At 41.6% G+C, this 20,346-nt stretch overlaps 2 protein-coding genes across 9 annotated transcripts in view; one reads left to right on the top strand and one right to left on the bottom strand.

Annotated features, from left to right (window-relative positions):
* Window positions 1-540: 540 nt before the first annotated feature.
* Window positions 541-18,109, bottom strand: LOC142502817 (kelch-like protein 28). 3 transcript variants are annotated; one of them, XM_075614358.1, is made up of 5 exons: window positions 17,985-18,109; window positions 14,595-15,493; window positions 12,215-12,658; window positions 11,561-11,769; window positions 541-8,573 (listed from the first exon to the last, which is right to left on the bottom strand). In XM_075614358.1, exons 2-5 carry the CDS (start codon window positions 15,491-15,493, stop codon window positions 8,410-8,412), a joined length of 1,716 nt encoding a protein of 571 aa, XP_075470473.1. In that variant the 5' UTR covers window positions 17,985-18,109; the 3' UTR covers window positions 541-8,409. The 3 variants fall into 3 exon arrangements, with proteins under 3 accessions (XP_075470473.1, XP_075470471.1, XP_075470472.1); XM_075614356.1 differs by lacking the exon at window positions 17,985-18,109 and adding an exon at window positions 17,785-17,978; XM_075614357.1 differs by lacking the exon at window positions 17,985-18,109 and adding an exon at window positions 17,818-17,978.
* The window catches only part of TOGARAM1 (TOG array regulator of axonemal microtubules 1), a 36,583-nt gene continuing 34,266 nt past the window's right edge, over window positions 18,030-20,346 (top strand). The window contains exons 1-2 of one of the 6 annotated variants that reach the window (XM_075614350.1): window positions 18,030-18,121; window positions 19,208-19,397. The gene's annotated coding sequence lies outside the window, so the exon portion shown is untranslated. Of the gene's footprint in view, window positions 18,122-18,361; window positions 19,398-20,346 lie in introns of those variants that run through there. The other 5 variants (XM_075614353.1, XM_075614354.1, XM_075614352.1 and 2 more) reach the window with 5 other exon arrangements.

Genomic DNA, 20,346 nt, shown 5'->3' with positions numbered 1-20,346 from the left:
TTTTTTCTGATTTACCAGGGCAAACTAACTTAATTTCACATGCGATCGAGACAGCACCTGGGGTAAAAGTACCTTCCCGTCCTTATAGGTTGCCTGAAAGTCGTAGGGCTCTGGTAGAGAAGGAGGTACAAGAAATGTTACACTTAGGAGTGATTGAGGAATCATGCAGTGAGTGGTGTAGTCCACTAGTTATGGTCCCTAAACCCGATGGGAAGGTAAGATTTTGTGTGGACCTCCGAAAGGTCAATGCGGTATCCAAGTTTGATGCATATCCGATGCCAAGGGTGGACGAATTAATTGACGCCCTTGGTAACGCGGAATATATATCGACGCTGGACTTGACAAAAGGATACTGGCAAATAACCTTAGAGGAAAAGTCCAAATGCAAAACAGCCTTTGCCATTCCCATGGGTTTATACCAGTTTGTGACAATGCCATTTGGACTGCATGGAGCCCCAGCCACATTTCAGAGACTAAGTAAGCAGGAGAGAAAAAAAACTTAGAGCACAACTATGAAAAAACGAGAACTGGAGGCTAATAGAAAAAATAACAAATTATTTATTAGGACATAACTAATTAAAAAGAGAAACCTCTAACGCGTTTCACGGATGGTGAATTTTATCAGAGTAGTTTCAATGGTCTTAATCAAACCCTTATATGGTCTACACCCTCAAAAGCACCACCTACCTGTGTCCAGGTAAACACAAACCCCCAGGACACAAATTCCCTGTGAAATGAAACACAGGAAAGGGGCATGATGCTCAGAGGGAAGGGATCCGCATAGAGTAAATAAACAGATAAAAAAGTAATAAAAAAGTCCAATCACATACAAAAAATATATCAATAACACATATATCATCTGTGGAAACATAAACATACACATATCCAAGTCTATAGTGAATATTCAATATATATTTAACCCATTGATTTGTTAATTTGAATATCATAAGATGGCATATAAATGGTATATCATATCAAACTCCTAGACACAATAGATATGATTTAAAGGACATATGTAAAACACAATTATTCTAGAAAAAAATAATTAGAAAAAGGAGAACAAGTAATAAAGAATAGATGCCAAAAGAAAATGTAGGACAATTGAATAAATTAATAAATATATATCTTATATGATCACTTGAAAGCAGAAAAAGATGATAATAATAAATAACTTAATAAACAGACAATGATTACTGGCACAGGTAGCGTATGTGAGGCAGATAAGACAACAAATGGCCGTCCCCTTGGGTACGATGCCGGCACAAAACCCGTCCCATACGCGGACGAGAGCCACCATGTCTTTTTCAGTAACTGGACTAACAGTGCTAATATTTAATATTATTTATATATACTGTAAAACTGCACGACTAGTTGGTGCTACACAAGTATAAAATAATAGTATAGAGACTTTACAGCAAAGCGGTGTCTTGCTAAACAGTCTGTGGAATAACTAATTCATAGTACAGTATATGCAAAAAAAATAAGAGATTTTTAAGTTTAGATGTATGGTTTATTTAGTAAACATTTCACATTAAATGAGATACTCTTACACCAAAAACTATTACACAGCCTTACAACAATAGTACGCAGCATACAGTCTGATAGAAAAGGAAAATAATGCATTGATTCAGCAGTTCTCAAAGAAGAAAAAGGTAACTCAAATTCATCTTACTATGTAAACAAAGAAAAAGGAATACACGTCATTGTACATACACAGAACAAAATCTATATTTATAGCAGGTTTACAACCCCTCTCGTCGGAGTACAAATACTGCAATCTACATAGTTTAAGTTGTTAAAAATTAAAAGATACCTTGGGTTTAAGGTATAGCACAGCGCGTAAGGCAAAAATATATGAAATCTCATCCAGTTCTGCAACTTGAACTAAAACATTAGGAATTTAAGGCAAGCTTGGAACTTTTTGCATTGTGTTTCTTTGAAAGGACTCAAGTAAAATGTCACAAAAGCCACAATGAACAACCCAAGGCCTTACTAAACCATAAAACCCAGTCAGAATATTAGATATATGCAATATAGATGTAAGAGGTCCAAAAATGGTTTTCCTTGCCCAATAAAAAGGGGGAACGGCTTTCCCATATAAAATATTAGCAACAGGAAATATGACGATATATATCTTATTTCTATCTGTACAGATTGCAGCCAAAATACAGAGGAAGCAGTAGTTTCACAAGTAAAATAAACAGATTTTAGTGATGTGTTTGAGATGGGTAGTAACAGAAATCATAATATCTTATATCTAAATATTAGAAAGCAAGACACAGCTTCAGGTTTTATTTCTCTGACAGTGAGCACTTTGGTGAACAGAGAAAAAAACCTCAAAATAGAACATGGAAACCGTGCATTTCTTCTTTAAATATTTATACCCTTTTATGCTGGAAAGTCCTACAATGCAATCTCTTCCAGCAGTGAAGCATGAAACAAGTATCTGCTCACTACATTATTTTCATATACGGCAGGGGTTCTCAACCCAACAGGTCAGGTTTTCAGAATATCCCAGCTTCAGCAAATGTGGCACACTGAAAACCTGACCTGTGGGGGAGGGGTCTTGAGAACCCTTGTCCTAAAAGGACTTAACATAGAAATACCCATCTATTCCAGAACAGTACTTTTAGACCCAGCAATGCACTTCTTTACACATTCGCCATCTTCTATGTCAATGGAGTTGCTATCTGGAATACATAATACAGGGTCTGCCACAGTGCATGTTGGCCAAACTAATTTAGGCATCCAAAGAATAATATTATCCGGCACTAGCTGTATTGACATTTTTCTGTTGACTATTTACATGTTTTTGATGTGGACTATATACAGTACATTACATTATCTATTGCATGACTCTACTCAATTAAAAAAAAAGAAAAAAAAAAGCTACCTCAGAAATCATATGAAGTGACAGGATAACTCCATTTCACTATCCGTATACGTAAATAGTCAGTCGGCTTCTGTTTTAGGAGTCACAAATACAAACCCTATGAATTCACAATGAGAACTTTGTGTAGTCTTTTATTAGCAGCTAGCCCTGAACAGATCTGCCAAGGCTTGGTCCCTGCTGCAGCCGGCGGCCTTACCTGCTCCCTGGCTGTCACCAGTGGCTCCTCGCTCCCCGGCTCACTGCGACGCGTGAGCCAGCAGATGAGACAACTGAATTGTGATCCTGAGCGGTGACGCGCCACGTGGTGTGACAGGGAGCCAATGAGGGGAGATCGTCGGCAGAGGGGTGGATCCTTCCTCAACTATACTCAGCCCTCAAAGCTGGACGCGCACACTCGAAAATGCGCATCATAGCTGCGCCCCCACGACCCGTTTTGCCCACACACCCCGCGCCTAAAAACCGCAGTGAAGTGCCGTGCACGCGCCTTAGTCTAACCCTGCCAAGAGCAAAGGAGAAGTTACATAGGAGGTGATTAAAAAAAACACACAACATACGGATTTGATTTGCCATGTCGATTTTGTTCATAGATAAAAGTAGTTTCAGTATTTTCATTTCACTTTGTTTTGTTTAAACCAGGGGTGCTCAACTCCAGTCATCAAGCCCCCCCAACAGGTCAGGTTTTCAGGATATCCCAGCTTCAGCATAGGTGGCTCAATCTGTCCCTGCTTCAGCACAGATGACAGACTAAATCTTCCACTGAGTCTCTGAGCCACCTGTGTTGAAGCTTGGTTATCTTGAGCACTTGACCTGTTTGGAGGGTGGCTGAGGACTGGAGTTAAGCACCCCTGGTTTAAAGCAGGCCACAGTAACCTTCAACGCTTGCTAAAAAAAAAAAAACATTTTTGCATGTTATTTTGCAATTGCTGCTAAGTTTGTGATCACATAGATCTACTTTATGAATGCCACATTGCATTTGGGGACTGAAGGTGAAGCAGGACAATGCCAACAGCCAGCATGGAAAAGTAAGCACCATACTGGCATGGCAAATAAAATTGGAAACAAACGTTGTTTCACTGGCGTACCAGAATTTAAAAAAAAATGTAAAAAAAGAGCACTATTCAAGATATTTTTCTTTGTACAGGAAGAAATATAATAAAAAGGTGCAATGAGGACAGTTGGTATTGTGAATTTGAAGTGAATACATTTTCACTGGCTACCATGGACTCTCAGGTTAACCGCAATAGCATTGCATTTGTAAACACACATTCTATGATTGAAAACACACACACTGTTATACCAAGATCCGATGGGGGGTAGTACGTCCTGATGCAACATTAACCGGTCTTGTCTTAAAGAGGCAGTCCCAGCTGGTTTTGTTCACTCCATTTTTTTAATACAGGGTTGAAGCAGGTCATCTCCGGAGCTGAACCCTATTCTTTTCTGATCCGGGGACCCCCTGCTTCCAGGAGGTACTTACCTCCGTAGGGGGTGTCGGTAGCCACTCTGGGGTTCACTATATGTCTGCATTTCAAAGCTGCTGGGCTCTGTGGGCCAATAGGAAGCTGTGACATCACCAGGTGCTACTTCCTATTGGCCCGCGTGACGAGGAAGCTGAAAACTGCAGACAGCTGTAGGAGATACCGGAACCCTCTTCAGGAGGTCTATCTTGGGAAGCAGGAGGTCCCCGGAGTTGAAATGAATGGGGTTCAGATCGGAGACCCCCTGCTTCACCCTGTATTAAAAAAAAAAAACCCAAAAAACGGCTGGAACCAAGTTAATGCCGGATCGGGCTGCAATACCCTGCATTGAATTTTAGTAAATCCAGGAGTAATAATGATATTGAATGTCAAAGCTACATTTTCATAGTGCTTATTCTCATGTAATGAGCAATATCTAATGACACACTCCTTTTAGAACAAACTATATATTAAAAAAACAAAAACCTGTTTAGACCACTAGTCCCTGATAAAGACAGGCAACACTTGTCGGCGATCTTGAGCTGGTTTACAATAAATACAAGTTTTTGCAGATTATAATCTCTTGAGCATCTCTATTTTATGCTTTACATGAAGGATAAACAAATATATCCGCAGAGTCACCTAACAGGACCCTGGCATCTTTAGAAAGGGCAAATGCAACAAGAGAGCAAAGCAGCGCTTGTAAACCCTGGAAGTGTGGCAAACACCTGAATCAATGAGAAGATGGTAAAAGACCACCTTTCCTCTGTTCAATATGGAGCAAGACCTGTTTGCACATCAATCACTGATAGAAGTCGCATCATCAAAACACAACTGTACCACTATACACAATATATTTATTGCTATAATGACCTAATGTACAAACCAACTTTGCTTACAGTTTTTCTGATTTCTACCAAGCTCACCTGCGTATGAGGAACATAAAAAATGGCCATGTCATTGTGCAGAGATATGCAAGGTTAGACCAATAGATGCATCATTTCAATTGGCTTCATAACATTTTCCTCTATATCTTATTAAGTGTAAAAATGAATGGAAGAACAAGAAAGGCTTCAGGTTAGTTTTCAGAAAAAGAAAAGTATTATATATATAAAAAAACAAATACATATATATATATTATTGCACATCAACCCTTTAGAGTTGGAAGGGAACACCAGCCCTGAGGGGAATACCATTCCCAATCCAGTGAGGTTGCAAATATATATCAGGACTGGCCATGTTCATTAAAAATATCTGGCTGTCCGTCCGTATGTGCGCACACACACACACACACACACACACACACACACACACACACACACACACGTTTGTAAAGGCAAGCTTTCAAGACTACATAGGTTGCATCCATTTGGCCAATATAAGGGAGTATTTAGCATTGTAGGCTGGGCAGCGTCAATTGCAGATAAAAGTAATGAAACATTGAGCTTCAGGATGAGAAGGCAATCAGATGCAACACCGTTATCCATGCTAGCAATATGCTTTCTAAGAATCTCTGACTGGTAGCCAAATGCCTAAGGCCCAGCTTCACAAAAGGCGTACTAAAGTGTAGCACCCTTTTGTGGAACTAAGCCTATGGAAGTTGAAGCTCTTGATCAAGTCACCATTGGAGGCCTTCAGTGATCAACAGCAGTCCACATACAAAGACTTAATCTTACACATTTAGACATTGCAACAGAAACACAACCTTTAATATTTACGTAGTCACTTTTGAATAAGCTACATAATTTACCATTGTGAAGCATATGATGTTTTCCCGCTTAGCTACCTGAATGGATCTCATCCCCATGCTTAAAAAAGTGGAAAGCGTAATAGTTTGGTTTCTAATTGGAATGAATCAACACTCAATATGTAGTGGTTTATATAGTCTTATACTCGTCAGCAGATATGGATAGAAAGCATTCCACGTAAAGAAGTCAACCTGTGACCACTCACATGCTATAGGTACCCAAACACAATTACTGAATCACCTACATATAGTAGTAATACTCAGTCCCCTACTGACTCGTATGTTTAGAGAATAGACGGTTCCCTGCCCAGGATTCCACAGAAGAGTGGTCAACCGAAAAAGGTGCATCATTCCAAAAAATCATTTCATTTAAAAAGGAAATAAATCTCCATGACTTCATTATTAATGAAAGCTTTCACACAAAGCTAAAAAATAAAATGTAAAAAGTGCCATCAAAGCAATAACCATTCTTATAAAAATGATCATGAGTTATGCTTTCTGCATGATTATAAGAACATACAGTAGGTAACATCAGCCGGAAGTCCTACAATTAGCACCATTGTTTTATCATTCAACAAAATACATACATTCTTCAAAAATAAAATAGGCGTTAATTCAAAAAGGAGAAATAAATCTTGAAGGGCTGAAGACGAGTATTATGCAGATGTTTTTATGACATTTGGTGTGCTTGTTTAGAATTAAGACTTTGCACAATATACATTTGCATCCATGTTAAGAGAAAAGGAACGCGTCAATGTAATCATTTGCATGTCGTCACCCGGAACTGTTGTCTGCAGTTTAGCCACTACTGCAGTCCTCAAGGGCCACCAACAGGTCAGGTTTTAAGACTATCCCTGCTTCAGTATAGGTGGCTCCATCAGTGGCTCAGTCAATGACTGAGTAACCTGTGCTGAAGCAGGGATATCCTTAAAACCTGACCTGTTGGTGGTCCTTGAGGACTGGAGTTAGCCACCCCTGATATAGGACAATGGGGTGAAGGTTTCAGAAAACCTGTACAAGACATTCAAATGCACTCACAAGTGTCTTGTCTTTGTTGTACCTTGTACATTGAAGGGCTTTTGTTCACTTTATTTACCTAGCACAACCTTACTGTATCTGGTTGCATCACAGAGACGCATGCATCATACTACTGATACACTTTTTTTTTGTATATCTTATTTCCTTTTGTTCTGATTGAAATCTATTTGCAATACACATCTGTATCAAGGGATCGCTCTTCCTAACCAATGTGTTACTGTAAATATAAAAATTATTACAATCCCCAGCCCTGATCCCTTGCGAAATGTTAACAGTTTACAGGCAATAAACGATGGCATTTACTATTTACAAACCTTGTGTTACAGGAAAAAGCAGCCCTTTAAAGTACTCTTTGTATAAAATTGAGAAGCACTGAGGTTTCATCCTCTTTGTTCCTATACAAAGGAATGTCCAGATTACCACTCAGTGTACACTCAAGCAAGTTGCATTAGCGCAGGTTATGGAAGGAGGGGCAAAGGTGATGCATCATTCGTGGATTTGAAGCCACATGAAGAATATCTAACGATCTCCAGTTTGCTCTTAACCCGTAGAACGTCTGAGACTTTCAGTTCTTTATGGGTTAAATATACAGAATATAGCTATATATCTATGCCTAAAACGACTAAATATTTTCAATGCGGCTTTTGAGACGATCAATGTAGAGGTTCTCTGAATGTTCAAGGTAAAGTATCACTTGACAAGGTGTTCCACAGGATTACTTGCATGTTACCTTGTAAGGTTACCCAAGTAAGAAGGTAAATCAGACATTTATTTTCACAGCTGTTCTAAACTTATGTCTGACAGCAACATTTGATTTTTGAAATGCACCAGTACAACTTTAATTTTTAATTTAGCTCTTTTTATTAAAAAAAAGAAAAAAAAAATATTTTCACATCTATTTTACCGTTAGTGCTCATTTTTGTAACCTAAACTTATCGAATTGATCATTTACAATGAATGTTCTTTTCTAATCCTCTAATTTTGACAACCACCAATTTAGGATGAATTTCTAATTCTTTGTATCCTCAATCTTTCACCTTCTTGTAGTTTTGGGGATATGCCAGCACGCCGATTAGGAATCAGATTTTCAAGGAGTTACCAATTATTCCAAACTACTTGAAGACCAACATCAGGTCGAGTAAGAAGATCCAATTTGAAGAAGTTTCCACTGCACCTCCACCCCTTCCTGGTGCAGCTTCCGGCTCACAAAGCATTGAACATCCCCTCATGCAGAGCGCTTTTATCAAACATAGTCCTTGTGCTCACATTCTTTATCAGAGGGCAGTTAGACCAAAGTTACAGCGGGAGTATACCATACCAGCCAAGTCCAGCCATGTGTCTGAGATGGGGTCATATTTCTGTACAGTATTCAGATATGATGACCCCGAGTGACCTCCAACCACATAGAGGTAGTTATCGACGACTGCTGCGCCAACTCCTATTAAGGGGAAAAAGCAAGACAATGAGAAACTCATACTGCATTATCCTTGTGCTGCATATCCTGATAGATATAGATATTTATTTGTCCAGCTCAATGTAATTTTTAATGCATTTTAATGTAACGAGCCCCTTTTTGTTGCTATATCAGCCTCTCGCACACCTTCTGAGCCCTGCCCTCTCCCCAGCAGTACAAGACTTTTAGACACAAATTATCACAAACAGTTCTCTTGCAGTGTTCCTAGCAGGAGACTGTGACTTAGCTGAAAGCTGTAACAATAGACAATTTGTTGCCCATAATCAGGGCTCGACGAATGTACTCGCATTTTGCTCGCTGTGAAATGTTACCTGCGGCGTGGTGCGGCATCTCCCCCAACTTCAAGCGCCTCCCCTGCAGAGCATGTGAAAATGGCTGCGCGGCGTCAAATGACGCAGTGTTGCCATGACACTGGGACGCTACGTGACCATTGACGTCAGCCGTTTTCACACGCGCTGCAGGGAGGCACTCGAAGTTGCAGGGGAGAAGCAGGAGAATGGTGGGAGACGCCGCAGGCAAGACTTGCGAGCGGGTAAAGTGAGGGGGGCGAGTGGTTCTTTTTTAGAATTTGTCGAGCCCTGCCCATAATAATATAAGGTTGTAGTGTGGTTGTTGCGTGCCACTGGGTGCAGTGCCGATTGAAAGGCAGCCATTACGTGAACCCAGGGAGCAGTATCTTAGACGATCGACAGCTTAAGTAATCATTTTTCATAAAAAAATAAATAAATACAAAAATGCTCAAATGCTGTATACATTATACATATAAAAAACAAAAAATAAATAAAATGTGCTGCCAGGATTGAACATTTCAGATGACGATTTAGGGGCTTATTCTATATCCAAAGCAGCTGATCAGGCCATTTATGGACGAAATTCCACATTGAAGTCAATAGGGAATTACGACCCCTTCGGCAGGGTCACGTAGATCACACCTATGAGCACGCGACTTGTGTATGTGAAAAGGGTTAATACCTCTAGCTATCCTGCCGACTCATTAACCTCCTCACAGGGCCCTCAAAATTAGCAATCTCCCCCAAAAACGTCACACTGCACCTCAATGCACTGCTGCCAGCACAAAGAACAATTCCAGGTCTTACCGGCAGAGTTCTTGGTCCCCCGTTTACTAGAAAAATATGTAATTAACACAAAAACCCAATGTAGCAAAACATTTTGTGGCCTGTGGGATGAGGAGACGCGACGGGGAGGCGTGTGACGTCACGTGAGCGGTTCACCCTCATTGGCTGAACCGTGCAGGAGACCCCGGCTGTCGCACGACAAATTCAAAAGATTTTATCTGGCGAAAAATCAGCCGCGCTGTCGCTCTCGTGCATGAGCGCTCTATGGCTGTCCCCACTGTTCCACAGCCTTGTGTTTGCGGCGCATGCACCCCGTCGCACTGACTTGGGACGTGGCCGTACCCTCCCCCTGCTGAATTTTAATTTGATATCCCAAAAGCATGTGTTTTATGTTCTAACTTTGCAATGGGACCAGAATAGGCCCACTCTCCTGGGCGTGTTTGACTATCTCCCTCATTCATCTCCTGTGACAGTTAAGATGGGGGAATAGCTTTTTAAACTCAAAATAGCTTGGAGTATAAAAATAACCCATAACGCTTCCCGCGACTCCTAGAATAATGTGACCTGCATTGATGTGTTTGCATGATTCTCCCGGAGGTGTAGATAACATTTTCGCCCATGCAAGTTCTACTTCGGTATGAGTAAACAAGTATCCGAGGTGTGCATATAAATATCTTTTGCATGTTTGGTATTGATTTCAAAGCTGAGCTTGCGCGTCAAAAATATCTATTTCTTTCTGTGACGTACATCATATCCCAAATAACTTATAATTGGTAAATATGTAAAGACCTGAAAAATGTCCTCCTGGCCACACGCTTGCTGTGTCCAGAACCCCTTGGCATTTCCTTGAAAATAGATTAACATTCCCTGGGTCACTTCTGGTTGTCAACTTGAATGTTAACAGGTTTCTTGGTTAATTAATTGATTTATTGACCAATAAAGTGGTCCCATTAATATTCGCCAGATTTGACCTACAACCTCTATGAGAGAGGAAACGGGCACTTTTAAAATGTTATTTTAACTCCAGATGAAGTTAACCCATTGTGTGCTGGGTTTGTAGCACAACTACACAGAAAGGCATTATCGTTACAGGCAGATGAAGAATAAACCCTATTATCCATTTGTATAAACTGAACACATGCTTGAAAGGGGGTCTTTAAATAGTGTTCTCATCTTATTTTATGCAGTCAACAACATTTCAGTTATGCTTCACAAATACAGCACATGGCCTGCCAAACAGACAGGCAAACAGCCCCTCTGCAGTTCTGTGTGTGAGTACAAGAACAGACTGGAAGTTATTCTGCAGTTCCCTGTAACAGATTTGGGAAGGAACAGTACAAAGGCCAGTGAAGAGCCCAGAGATTAAAATATGACACATTGAAAGACGATGGATTATATCAAAATCAAATACAGACGGGGAAATACGGATATTTCACCGCTGGAAGAAATATTAATCCCTACCGTTTTCTACTGTACGGGTAATTAAAAATATTCAAGCAGCTAATCGCTGAGGGATTTTTGGTCAATCGCGTCATAGTATATTGCATTATACAGAAGTATGTTTCAATTGTTTTTAACATTCATTAGGATCTCCACTCTATACGTTATTTCCCACTTGCTTGTTAGAATTATTAGACGATATTTTTATGAAGGATCCGTTCAGACTGCACGTTTGATTCCTTACATTCCACGGGGATTTCGGTGGTACGAAGTATGCATGCTTGTGTTTTTTTTTTTAAATTACTCCCTTTCTCTCCATCTAGGCGGTAAATAGAATGACTAAATATCCAACATGCCTTTTAAGCATTCAGGACTTGACTTTAAATAGTTATCCTCATCATGTCACAGCTTAACATCTGTTTTGTTAGATCTTACCTGTTCTGGGCTCCTTCATAGGTCTACAAACAGTCCACTGATTTTGATGAGGGTCATATCTTTCAATGCTTGATAAGTGAGATTCTCCATTGTGCCCACCTACTACAAAGATAAAGCCCAGCATAACGCTGACACCAAAATTAATCCTTTTATCAGCCATTGAAGCAACCATCTCCCAGGAGTCTTTACTAGGATCGTATCTCTCCACACTAGAAAGAGAGATCAAGAATGCAACTTGTTCCTAATACAGATTTGAATAACTCAATGAAAACATAATACATAATATATCTATACATTTTTTTTTGCTTTGCTTTATTGGATCAACATCTGTCTCACATATACATATAAATTTAGATTAGTTCTCAAAAAAAGTTTAGATTGATTCAGGATCCCTACCTATTATTCCAATTTAGCCATCGGGGAGAATGTTTTAGCTGCGTGGTAACTGTTTTTCCTAACTGAAGCGCTCTGTTTGAGCAGAGAAGTCGTTCCCATTAACAACCTCATATTTATAGTGCCTACTGGAAGTTAATTAAGTCCCTGGTCAATTAATCCTGATGTGGTTTGAAATGTTAACTCTATGCTGTTCACATCTGACAAATCATAACGCTGCAGAGCAATGTATTTCGAACACTCGCAAGAGATACAACGTACCTGTTCATATGAGCTGGGCCATAGCCACCAATGGCATATATCATGCCATCCAACACAGCACCAGCAAAGCAACTTCTTGTTTTAATCATTGGTGCCACTGGTTGCCATTCCTTAACCCTCGGAATATACTTTTCCACTGACTGTAAACATGATTGTCCATCATACCCTCCTAACGCATACAGTTCACCTGCTAAAACAACTGCTCCAAGAGTACTCCGGCACTCATTCATTCTTTGCACCGATGTCCATGTGTTTGTGACCGGGTCCCAGCTTTCCACAGAATTCTCGTGTTTTCTGTAGTTGATGCCCTGTCGAATGTGAGTTGCAATCCCTCCGACGACGAACACTTTCTGGTCCAGGCTGCACAGTCCAAATTCATAACGAGTGGAGCCAAGTGGGGCCAGCCCTATCCAGGAATCATCCTGAGGAAAGTACATCTCCATACTGAAAGCAACAAGAGTATACTTCAAATTAGGAGAACAAAGAGTATGTTAAACACATATATACATATACATATACATATATATATATATATATACACACACACACACAAAATAAAAGTACAAGGGAGGTTCACTGGGTGGTATTTACACAAAATGGAGTCTTGCTTTTGAATGTGGCACAGTTCAAAGAACTGGGCGTACATCATCTCAATTTAGATAAGAAAAAATGTTTTGTTGATTGAACTTAAAAATTAGATATGGTCAAATGGACATTTCATGCATTTTTATTTATTTCTCTGGGGGGGGGGGGGGAATTGTGAAATGTCCTTGTGACCATATCTATTTTTTGATTGCAATCAACGAAACGTTATACATACATATTACATATGAAACAAAACAAGTGAACATGGTTCAAATCACAGTTTGTTTGCCCAGTGAGCTTGGGCAATTTCAAATTTAGCTGCTTCAATGAGTTCCTGCCTGAAGAACTTAAAATCAATACACAGCACTGCCTACACTGTCAGTATTGCAAGAACAGAAAACCCATAGGAAAAAGGCTTATCGTAAATGGGCTGAAGATTCTAAAGGGTTCCAGGCAAGCTGGGGAAAATCCAGCTGGCGATTGTGTTTACTGCGGGCTTGAGGATACAAATTCCAGCACACTGCAAGTTAGTCCCTGCTAGCTGTGCACTCAAGTGTGTCCTCTGAGTCATCATTTTTGAAGAGCAGCAGACCAAGAGTGATTGCTATCATGACCCAACAGGATCTGTTCTGGATGTAATAATAATTGGAACTCAAAGCGTTTCACAATAACAGTATAGTACGCAGCACACAGCATTGTACATAGAATTTTAACCGATAGACTGTATCAGAGTCTAGACAAGGGGTGCGCAAACTGGAGGGCGCAACATTTTCTGGTGTGGGGGGGGGGGGGGGTGTCATGGTGCTTAAACAGGCCCCATGCTCTTCCTTACTACATTAATGCCGGGGGAGCGCATGAGGCCTCTGCTTGCCGCTTACCTGCTCTCCGGCAGCTTCTGGCGATGCTTCGTCATGGCAAAACGGAGTCAAATGACACCGCTGATGCCGGAGAAAGGGTAAGAGGGGCAGGCATGGGTGGGTACAAACAAAAGTTTGCGCACCCCTTATCTAGATCACTTAAGTTGTGTTGACTCTTTAAGTGGCATTTTATTTATGTACTTACATTTAAAATTCACAGATATTTTCAATCGGTTATTTATTTAGATTTGATATATTGTCCAAGTTGACACACATAATATTGCTTAGAAGTGTTCAAATTTCACTTTGAGTGCTACATTTTCTCACAGTACTATACACGATCCGTACAACTCATGAAAGAATATTATTTTGCAGGTGTTTTATATTGACTTTCTGAATGGTAATCAGAAACATTACTTGTGAAATACGCCAACACATTTGCTCAAAATGATATTTTTCGAAGGACTCATGTACTCACAAAATGTAACAGATGTGCCGAGGTCCTCTATAAATGTTAACAAATCATGAATAAGTTATGTGGTGCTTTTGGACCGAGGTCTATCTGATAGACCTCTCGCATGCTACTTATTTTAAGATATACAAAGTGTGAATCATGAATCAAGTGGTGAAGGAAACAGATTTATGATTGAGGAGCACTGTGTGCCCATAGAAATCCATAAATAACTGACCTTCATCTGGCAGATTAAAGCTAAGGGTGCATTTCTTTAGTTACAATTACTACTGCAGCTACGATTTAAGACTACAGGCACCCAGGATAAGTTGACACTGGGCTGTACTCAGTACACACATTTATTCTGCAAAAAGTAAACAAATGTATTTCAGGATTTTGTTTGACCCAGCAGTAATGAGAAAGCAGTGGTCTACCGTATATTACATCAGGATCCTTCAAGTGAAGACTACCCACATGTGAAACGTACCTCTCCAGACACGCAAACAGTCCAGCTTTGCCTCCCACTGCACAGAGCACTTTAGGAGCACAACGAGGTTGTGTCTTTAGCACCGTCTGATGGGAGAGTCTGTGCTCAGGCATAAAATGGTATTTCAGGGTTTCATTTAACAAGTGTTTACATGTGTGGTCCTCGCGTATAAGATGATTTGCTTCATACAACCTAGTGACAAATTTGACACTTAGCAATGGCAGTCGGACACAGTGAAACAACGGTGCCAGATACTTCTGCCTCTCCTGCACATCGTACTTGATCCATGACTCTAGCGCATAAAAGACAGTCTCCTCAGTCACAACATTCAAACAGTCGTTGGAAACTATTTCGTGTAATTCAGAATTTGTCAGCTCAAAAAACTCTTCGGTCTGACAAACGCCTGCAAAGTTCTGGCAAATGTACTTGTTGGCGGCAAGGTATAGTTCATGGCAACCATAAGTCTCGGCGAAACGGGAAATCCCAATGCAGTTGCCTGGATCGAGTTGGCTTTCTAGGAACGCACAGCATTCCTTCAGCACTAGCTTGATCTGAAGGAGGTTTGCAGCTGGAAGAAGAGACTCCACTGTCTCTTGAGAGATGAAGACTGTTCCTGTATAGGCATATTCAATGATGGCCTGAAGGGCGGCTTCATCCACACACTGAAACTCCACCTGCGAGTTCTCTTTCTCTGAAAGGTTTCCGGTAAACATGGCTTTGAAGTAAGGGCTGACGCTCGCGAGTACCACTTTATGGGCGTGAATCTTAACATCGCCGACTTGGAGGACAATGTCGCAGAGCTCCTGGTGCTGGCGTAGGAGGTTCAGGCCCTGCAGAAGCTGTTCTGAATGCAAATGGGTTAAGTTGGCAAGCATGTAGGATTGAGAGGACTGGTCCATCTGTGAAGAGCAATAGACAAAAACTATGATTTTATGACAGGCAAATCCTGGTAGTACCTCCAAAAAAAAGATTTTTTCTTTCAAAATAAGAAAATTTAAAAGCAGCAGTTACACATAGGATACGGCCCCAGTACGTGCGCGATGGGGTACATGGCGGCGCTTGTTCCCTGCATCCGAGTGAACTGAAGGACTTCAGATCACTCTCGACATGGGAGGTGTGGCTGGGGCGCCACTATGACCTCAGCCACTATTTGACAAAAGAATATAGCTCAAAACATTCAGATTTACTAAGCAGCAATAAGGCACGCTCCATCACTGGCACCTTAGAGATCATTTATTTCACAACTCACGAATACATAGTAGTTATACCCTGCCATCCATATTCATGTTGCATTTGATGCCAAATATTCTGGAAATATAAAAAAACACTATATAAGAAAGTTAATGATTTTGACAGATGCTGCCTCCAAGTCATAATTTAGATAGAAATACAATTAAAATGTTCTGTTTGCTGCCAGCAAGGGGTCATATGACAGATCAAGTGGACATGCTACTACTACTTTTGAGTACCCCAACAATATTTACACCGCCTTGGCCAGACAGCAAAGAGGGATTTTATAGTATGCTCATAATATTGAAGACATAAAACAATAAATGGTCAACAAATAGCATTTTCAATTATTTTTGTTTGAATATTTTTCTAAGCCAATTTCCATATTTCTCCATATTGTAATGTAACGACATTTCTAAATTAGTTATTAAACCCCCATTGAAATTAATCTGCTGAAAGAATAGTTATGCATTTCCAAGTCCACAAACCATCTCCTCTTTAGAAAATATAAATAATTAGTCACCACAAACTAATATCTTTTAAAATCAATTACACTGGAATATATTTTAAGGTGGTTAGTACAGGCAACATCAACCACGTTTATGTGACCTTCCTTACGGATATAAATATTTGCATTTCATAATATGAAATTATTTTTCAAATCAGACCTGTGCTGTAAGATATGTTCAGAGGAACTCTACGGTGGGCTGTAAGGTCATGAATGGGTGAGAACATTTCAGAATGCAAGACTGGTAAAGTCAATGATACAGTATGTAAGACGCCTTCAAGAGTAAAATTCGGACTGCTTGATTTCTGTGGCGGAACATTTTATGATGCCTCTGTAGTGTCAGTGAACAACCCTGTGAAATCTTTCATCCTGGGGGCAAGTGAGAATCCCATGAAATAAAGTGGGAATGACAAACCTCACAAGTTCGTCTAATTTAACCAGACATTAAAAACAGTTACAGTGGGTAAAAAAGGGACAAAACAACACCACCGTACGGTATATAAAAATACCACTTGTGGGCACATTTGCATGTCTCAGACAGGTCTGCAACCCTGTCTTTCCCCATAAACTAAGAGATAATGGAGAAAGACAAGATTGCAGACCTGCAAATTTGCCCACAAGTGGTATTTCTATATACTGTAAACCATGAAATATCCGATGCCAAGTGTGAGTGAGACTTTAGTTTCTGTGAGTGAGGTTCCTTTATAATATAAGGTACCGAAGGTCATGATAATGTCATGAGATATTAGGTATTTTAAGTCATCTGGTGCTTAAGGGGTTAATGAGCTGTAGTTTGAAGTTGAAAATACAAAATTTGGGGTCGGGCTTGTCATGAATCTGTGGGAGCTTCAAAGAGGCTTGATTGAAGTTGGGTGTGAAAAGTACAAAGAGGGGTTTTATGGTATGTTATCACCTTTTGCAGACCTAATGGTGCACACTGCTAAAGTCTCAAGATGAGGGTGGTTGTCTTGCCAGACGTGGGAATAAAGTATGGCCCCTGTGACAAGTTTATAAACATGGTCTTATTTACTTTGTAATCATTATACCCTCCCCCCTGTTATTCATGTACTGTGTAATCATACCTACCCACTGTTATTCATGTACTGTGTAATCATACCTACCCCGTTATTCATGTACTGTGTAATCATACCTACCCACTGTTATTCATGTACCTTGTAATCATTATACCCTCCCCCCTGTTATTCATGTACTGTTTAATCATACCTACTCCATTATTCATGTACTGTGTAATCATACCTACCCCCTATTACTCCTGTACTGTGTAATCATACCTACCCCCTGTTATTCATGTACTGTGTAATCATTATACCCTACCCCCTGTTATTCATGTACTGTGTAATCATTAAACCCTACCCCCTATTACTCCTGTACTGTGTAACCATTATACTCCTGTTAATGCTTTGTCAAAACTGACATGTTTTTCCGTCATACCAATAAAGCCGATTTGATTGAGAGCAGCCAGACCTGACTCGGTGACTGGTAAAGTGGAAGCTGCTGGCTCTGAGCCCTGCTCCCCGTGACAGAGTCCGGTGTCTGACTTCCCACACGCATCTCTCTCCTTCCGGAGGGCCGGGCCTTTCACGCAGCGCGCGAGGCCGGGATCCTGCCCGGGCTCGGGGACAGGGGATTACCTGAGTCACAAATCTCGCGTCACTCGGAGACAGCGGAACCGAGACACGCCGCGGCCTCCCTCTCCTGTCAGGCACCAACACACAGTGCGGGCGCGTCACTTCCTACCTCCCTGTCCTGTCAGACACACAGAGTGCAGGTGCGTCACTTCCGACGAGGCCTCTCTGGAGAGGTGGGGGGGTTGGAAGCAACTAAACAGGCAGGAGGGGGGCTCTGCTAATAACATAAGGCAGCGGCGGAGTTACTGCAAATAATCACAGCAGAAAATACTTACTGTTGGCTCATTCCAGGAGTGATACAACGAGATTCTGACTGAGACTACAACTCCCAGCATGCCATGCGCGGTAGCGTGCGCCTGATTCCTTGCGGCCGTAGGAGGGCGGGGCCGGGTTGTTGCCATGGTAGCGGTGGCTTCCCCGGGTTGGGGTGCAGTGTGTAAACTCAGGTTACTGTAGCGCGGGGGAACGCTTTGTGCGTGTTTTCCCATAGGGAGCGCACTGCGCCTGCGTTATACTCGCATCATGATGTGTTATAAGTGTGTGAGGGATGTGTGAGCTGGGCACAGGCGCGCACGGGGGTCTCCTGGGTTTGGGGGAGTGTCACTGCTCTGGTAATATAATTATAAGATGTTGATTGGAAAAGAAACAGGGTGATCTTTTCTGACGGATTGGGGATTAGAAAAATAACATCCCTGTAGTGAGGAGCAGCAGCTGCTTCCCATTACTTATTTTTTATACTGGTGTGAGACACACCGAGACAGCTGTGCACAGGGAACTAAGCATGTGTGTAATCATCTGTCAGTCACTGTGATATAAGCGGAGTACTGTGTAATATACGCGGAGTTCTGTGTAATATAACTGTGATATAAACAGAGTACTGTGATATAAACAGAATACTGTGTGAGAAACCAGCATTAATCACAGAAATACACCTTGTATTCTCTTCATATCTGCCTGTTTACATAATCTGCAGCATATTCAATAGTTATAAGTAACCTGTATTATATTGTTTAATGGATGAGCTGCTGCATCTATGTTTATTTCACTCACAGGCCCGTAGAGTTTGATATATTTCTAGGGGATTTAGTTTTATTTTAAAGAAGGCAAATAAGTACCCTATTATAGGTACCGCATGCGTACCAGTGTTTAAATATCTGATGACGCTCCTGCAGCAGGAAAACGCGTTAAGTGGCATGAGCAAGTTTGTCCCATCTTTCCCCACGTAGCCAGATGACATCACAGGATCACGTGTGCGGAGCAGACCAGAGCAACCGGCAACACAGGGAGCCAGGAGTGCACCAGCACAGGCGGAAGGTGAGGAGAAGGAGGAGGCGGCTGAGGGACAGGGACCTTCCAGCAGAGGAGGAGGGTGAGGGAGCTTCCAGCTCCTGATATGATGTTAGCTTGGTAACACGAGTGAGTGTATTTGTTGGAGTGGAAGTGTGGCATGGCTGCTATTCTTGTGTTTTTTTTTATTTTTTACATACTATCTGTACCCGTGTTTATATATGCTGATCTAGCAGATCTTAAAGGTTATTAATTATACATTCATCACGAGTGTGCCCTTCCTGCCCGTGCGCCCAGCGCAGCTCTCCTGTCCGTGCGCCCCTCCTGCCTGTGCACCCCCTTGCAGCCCTTCTGCCCCTCCTGCAGCCCTTCTGCCCCTCCTGCCCGTGCGCCTCCTTGCAGTCCTCCTGCCCGTGCGCCCCCTTGCAGTCCTCCTGCCCATGCGCCCCTTCTCCCCGTGTACCCTCTTGCAGCCCTCCTGCCCGTGCACCCACTTGCGCCCCTCTTGCCCGTGCGCCTCTCCTGCCCGTGCGCCTCTCCTGCCCATGCGCCTCTCCTGCCCGTGCTCCCTTCCTGCCTGTTTGCCCCTCCTGCGCCCCACGCAGCTCTCCTGCCCGTGTGCCCCGTGCAGCTCTCCTGCTCCGTGCGCCCCCATAAACCTCTCCTACCCGTGCACCTCTCCCCCATTACCTGTGGGACCCCAACATACCCCCCCAAAATCTTTCTGGACTCTGCTCTTGGCCTCCCTCACCCTCCCTGTCTTGGGATGCCCATCCCCTCTGCAATTTCTCTAAGCAAGTCAGCCAGTGGATGTTGTACCTGGTAGGCTGTACATCTGACACATGACATCATAGTGGTGACATCATAATGAGTTAGACATCTTGTTGCTTAGCAACCATGTTACAGCTGAAACTTTGTATGGAAACATACCTAAGATATAGATATCTCTAAAAGGAGTTTTAGATTTGCTGAGATTTTGTACTAACCCAAATTACCACAAATATGAATTAGATTGTATTTTTTTTCCTAACATTTTATAATATCTGTACTTTTGTAACAATTATTAGCTGGCAACTTG

Source organism: Ascaphus truei, chromosome 9 (genome assembly GCF_040206685.1).
Source record: "Ascaphus truei isolate aAscTru1 chromosome 9, aAscTru1.hap1, whole genome shotgun sequence".
Lineage (NCBI taxonomy): Eukaryota > Metazoa > Chordata > Amphibia > Anura > Ascaphidae > Ascaphus > Ascaphus truei.
The sequence above is the reverse complement of the archived record's forward strand: the minus strand, read 5'-3'. Positions and strand labels throughout refer to the sequence as shown.

Bases quoted from the DNA above. Each gene is read 5' to 3' on its own strand.
- LOC142502817 (XM_075614356.1), bottom strand. From the start codon at position 17,904: ATGCGTGTGGGAAGTCAGACACCGGACTCTGTCACGGGGAGCAGGGCT. The intron at 15,494-17,784 runs GTATGACGGAAA...TGCTCTTCACAG, and splicing joins CAATCAAATCGGCTTTATTG to ATGGACCAGTCCTCTCAATC. The intron at 11,770-12,214 runs GTACGTTGTATC...CTCTCTTTCTAG, and splicing joins GGCCCAGCTCATATGAACAG to TGTGGAGAGATACGATCCTA.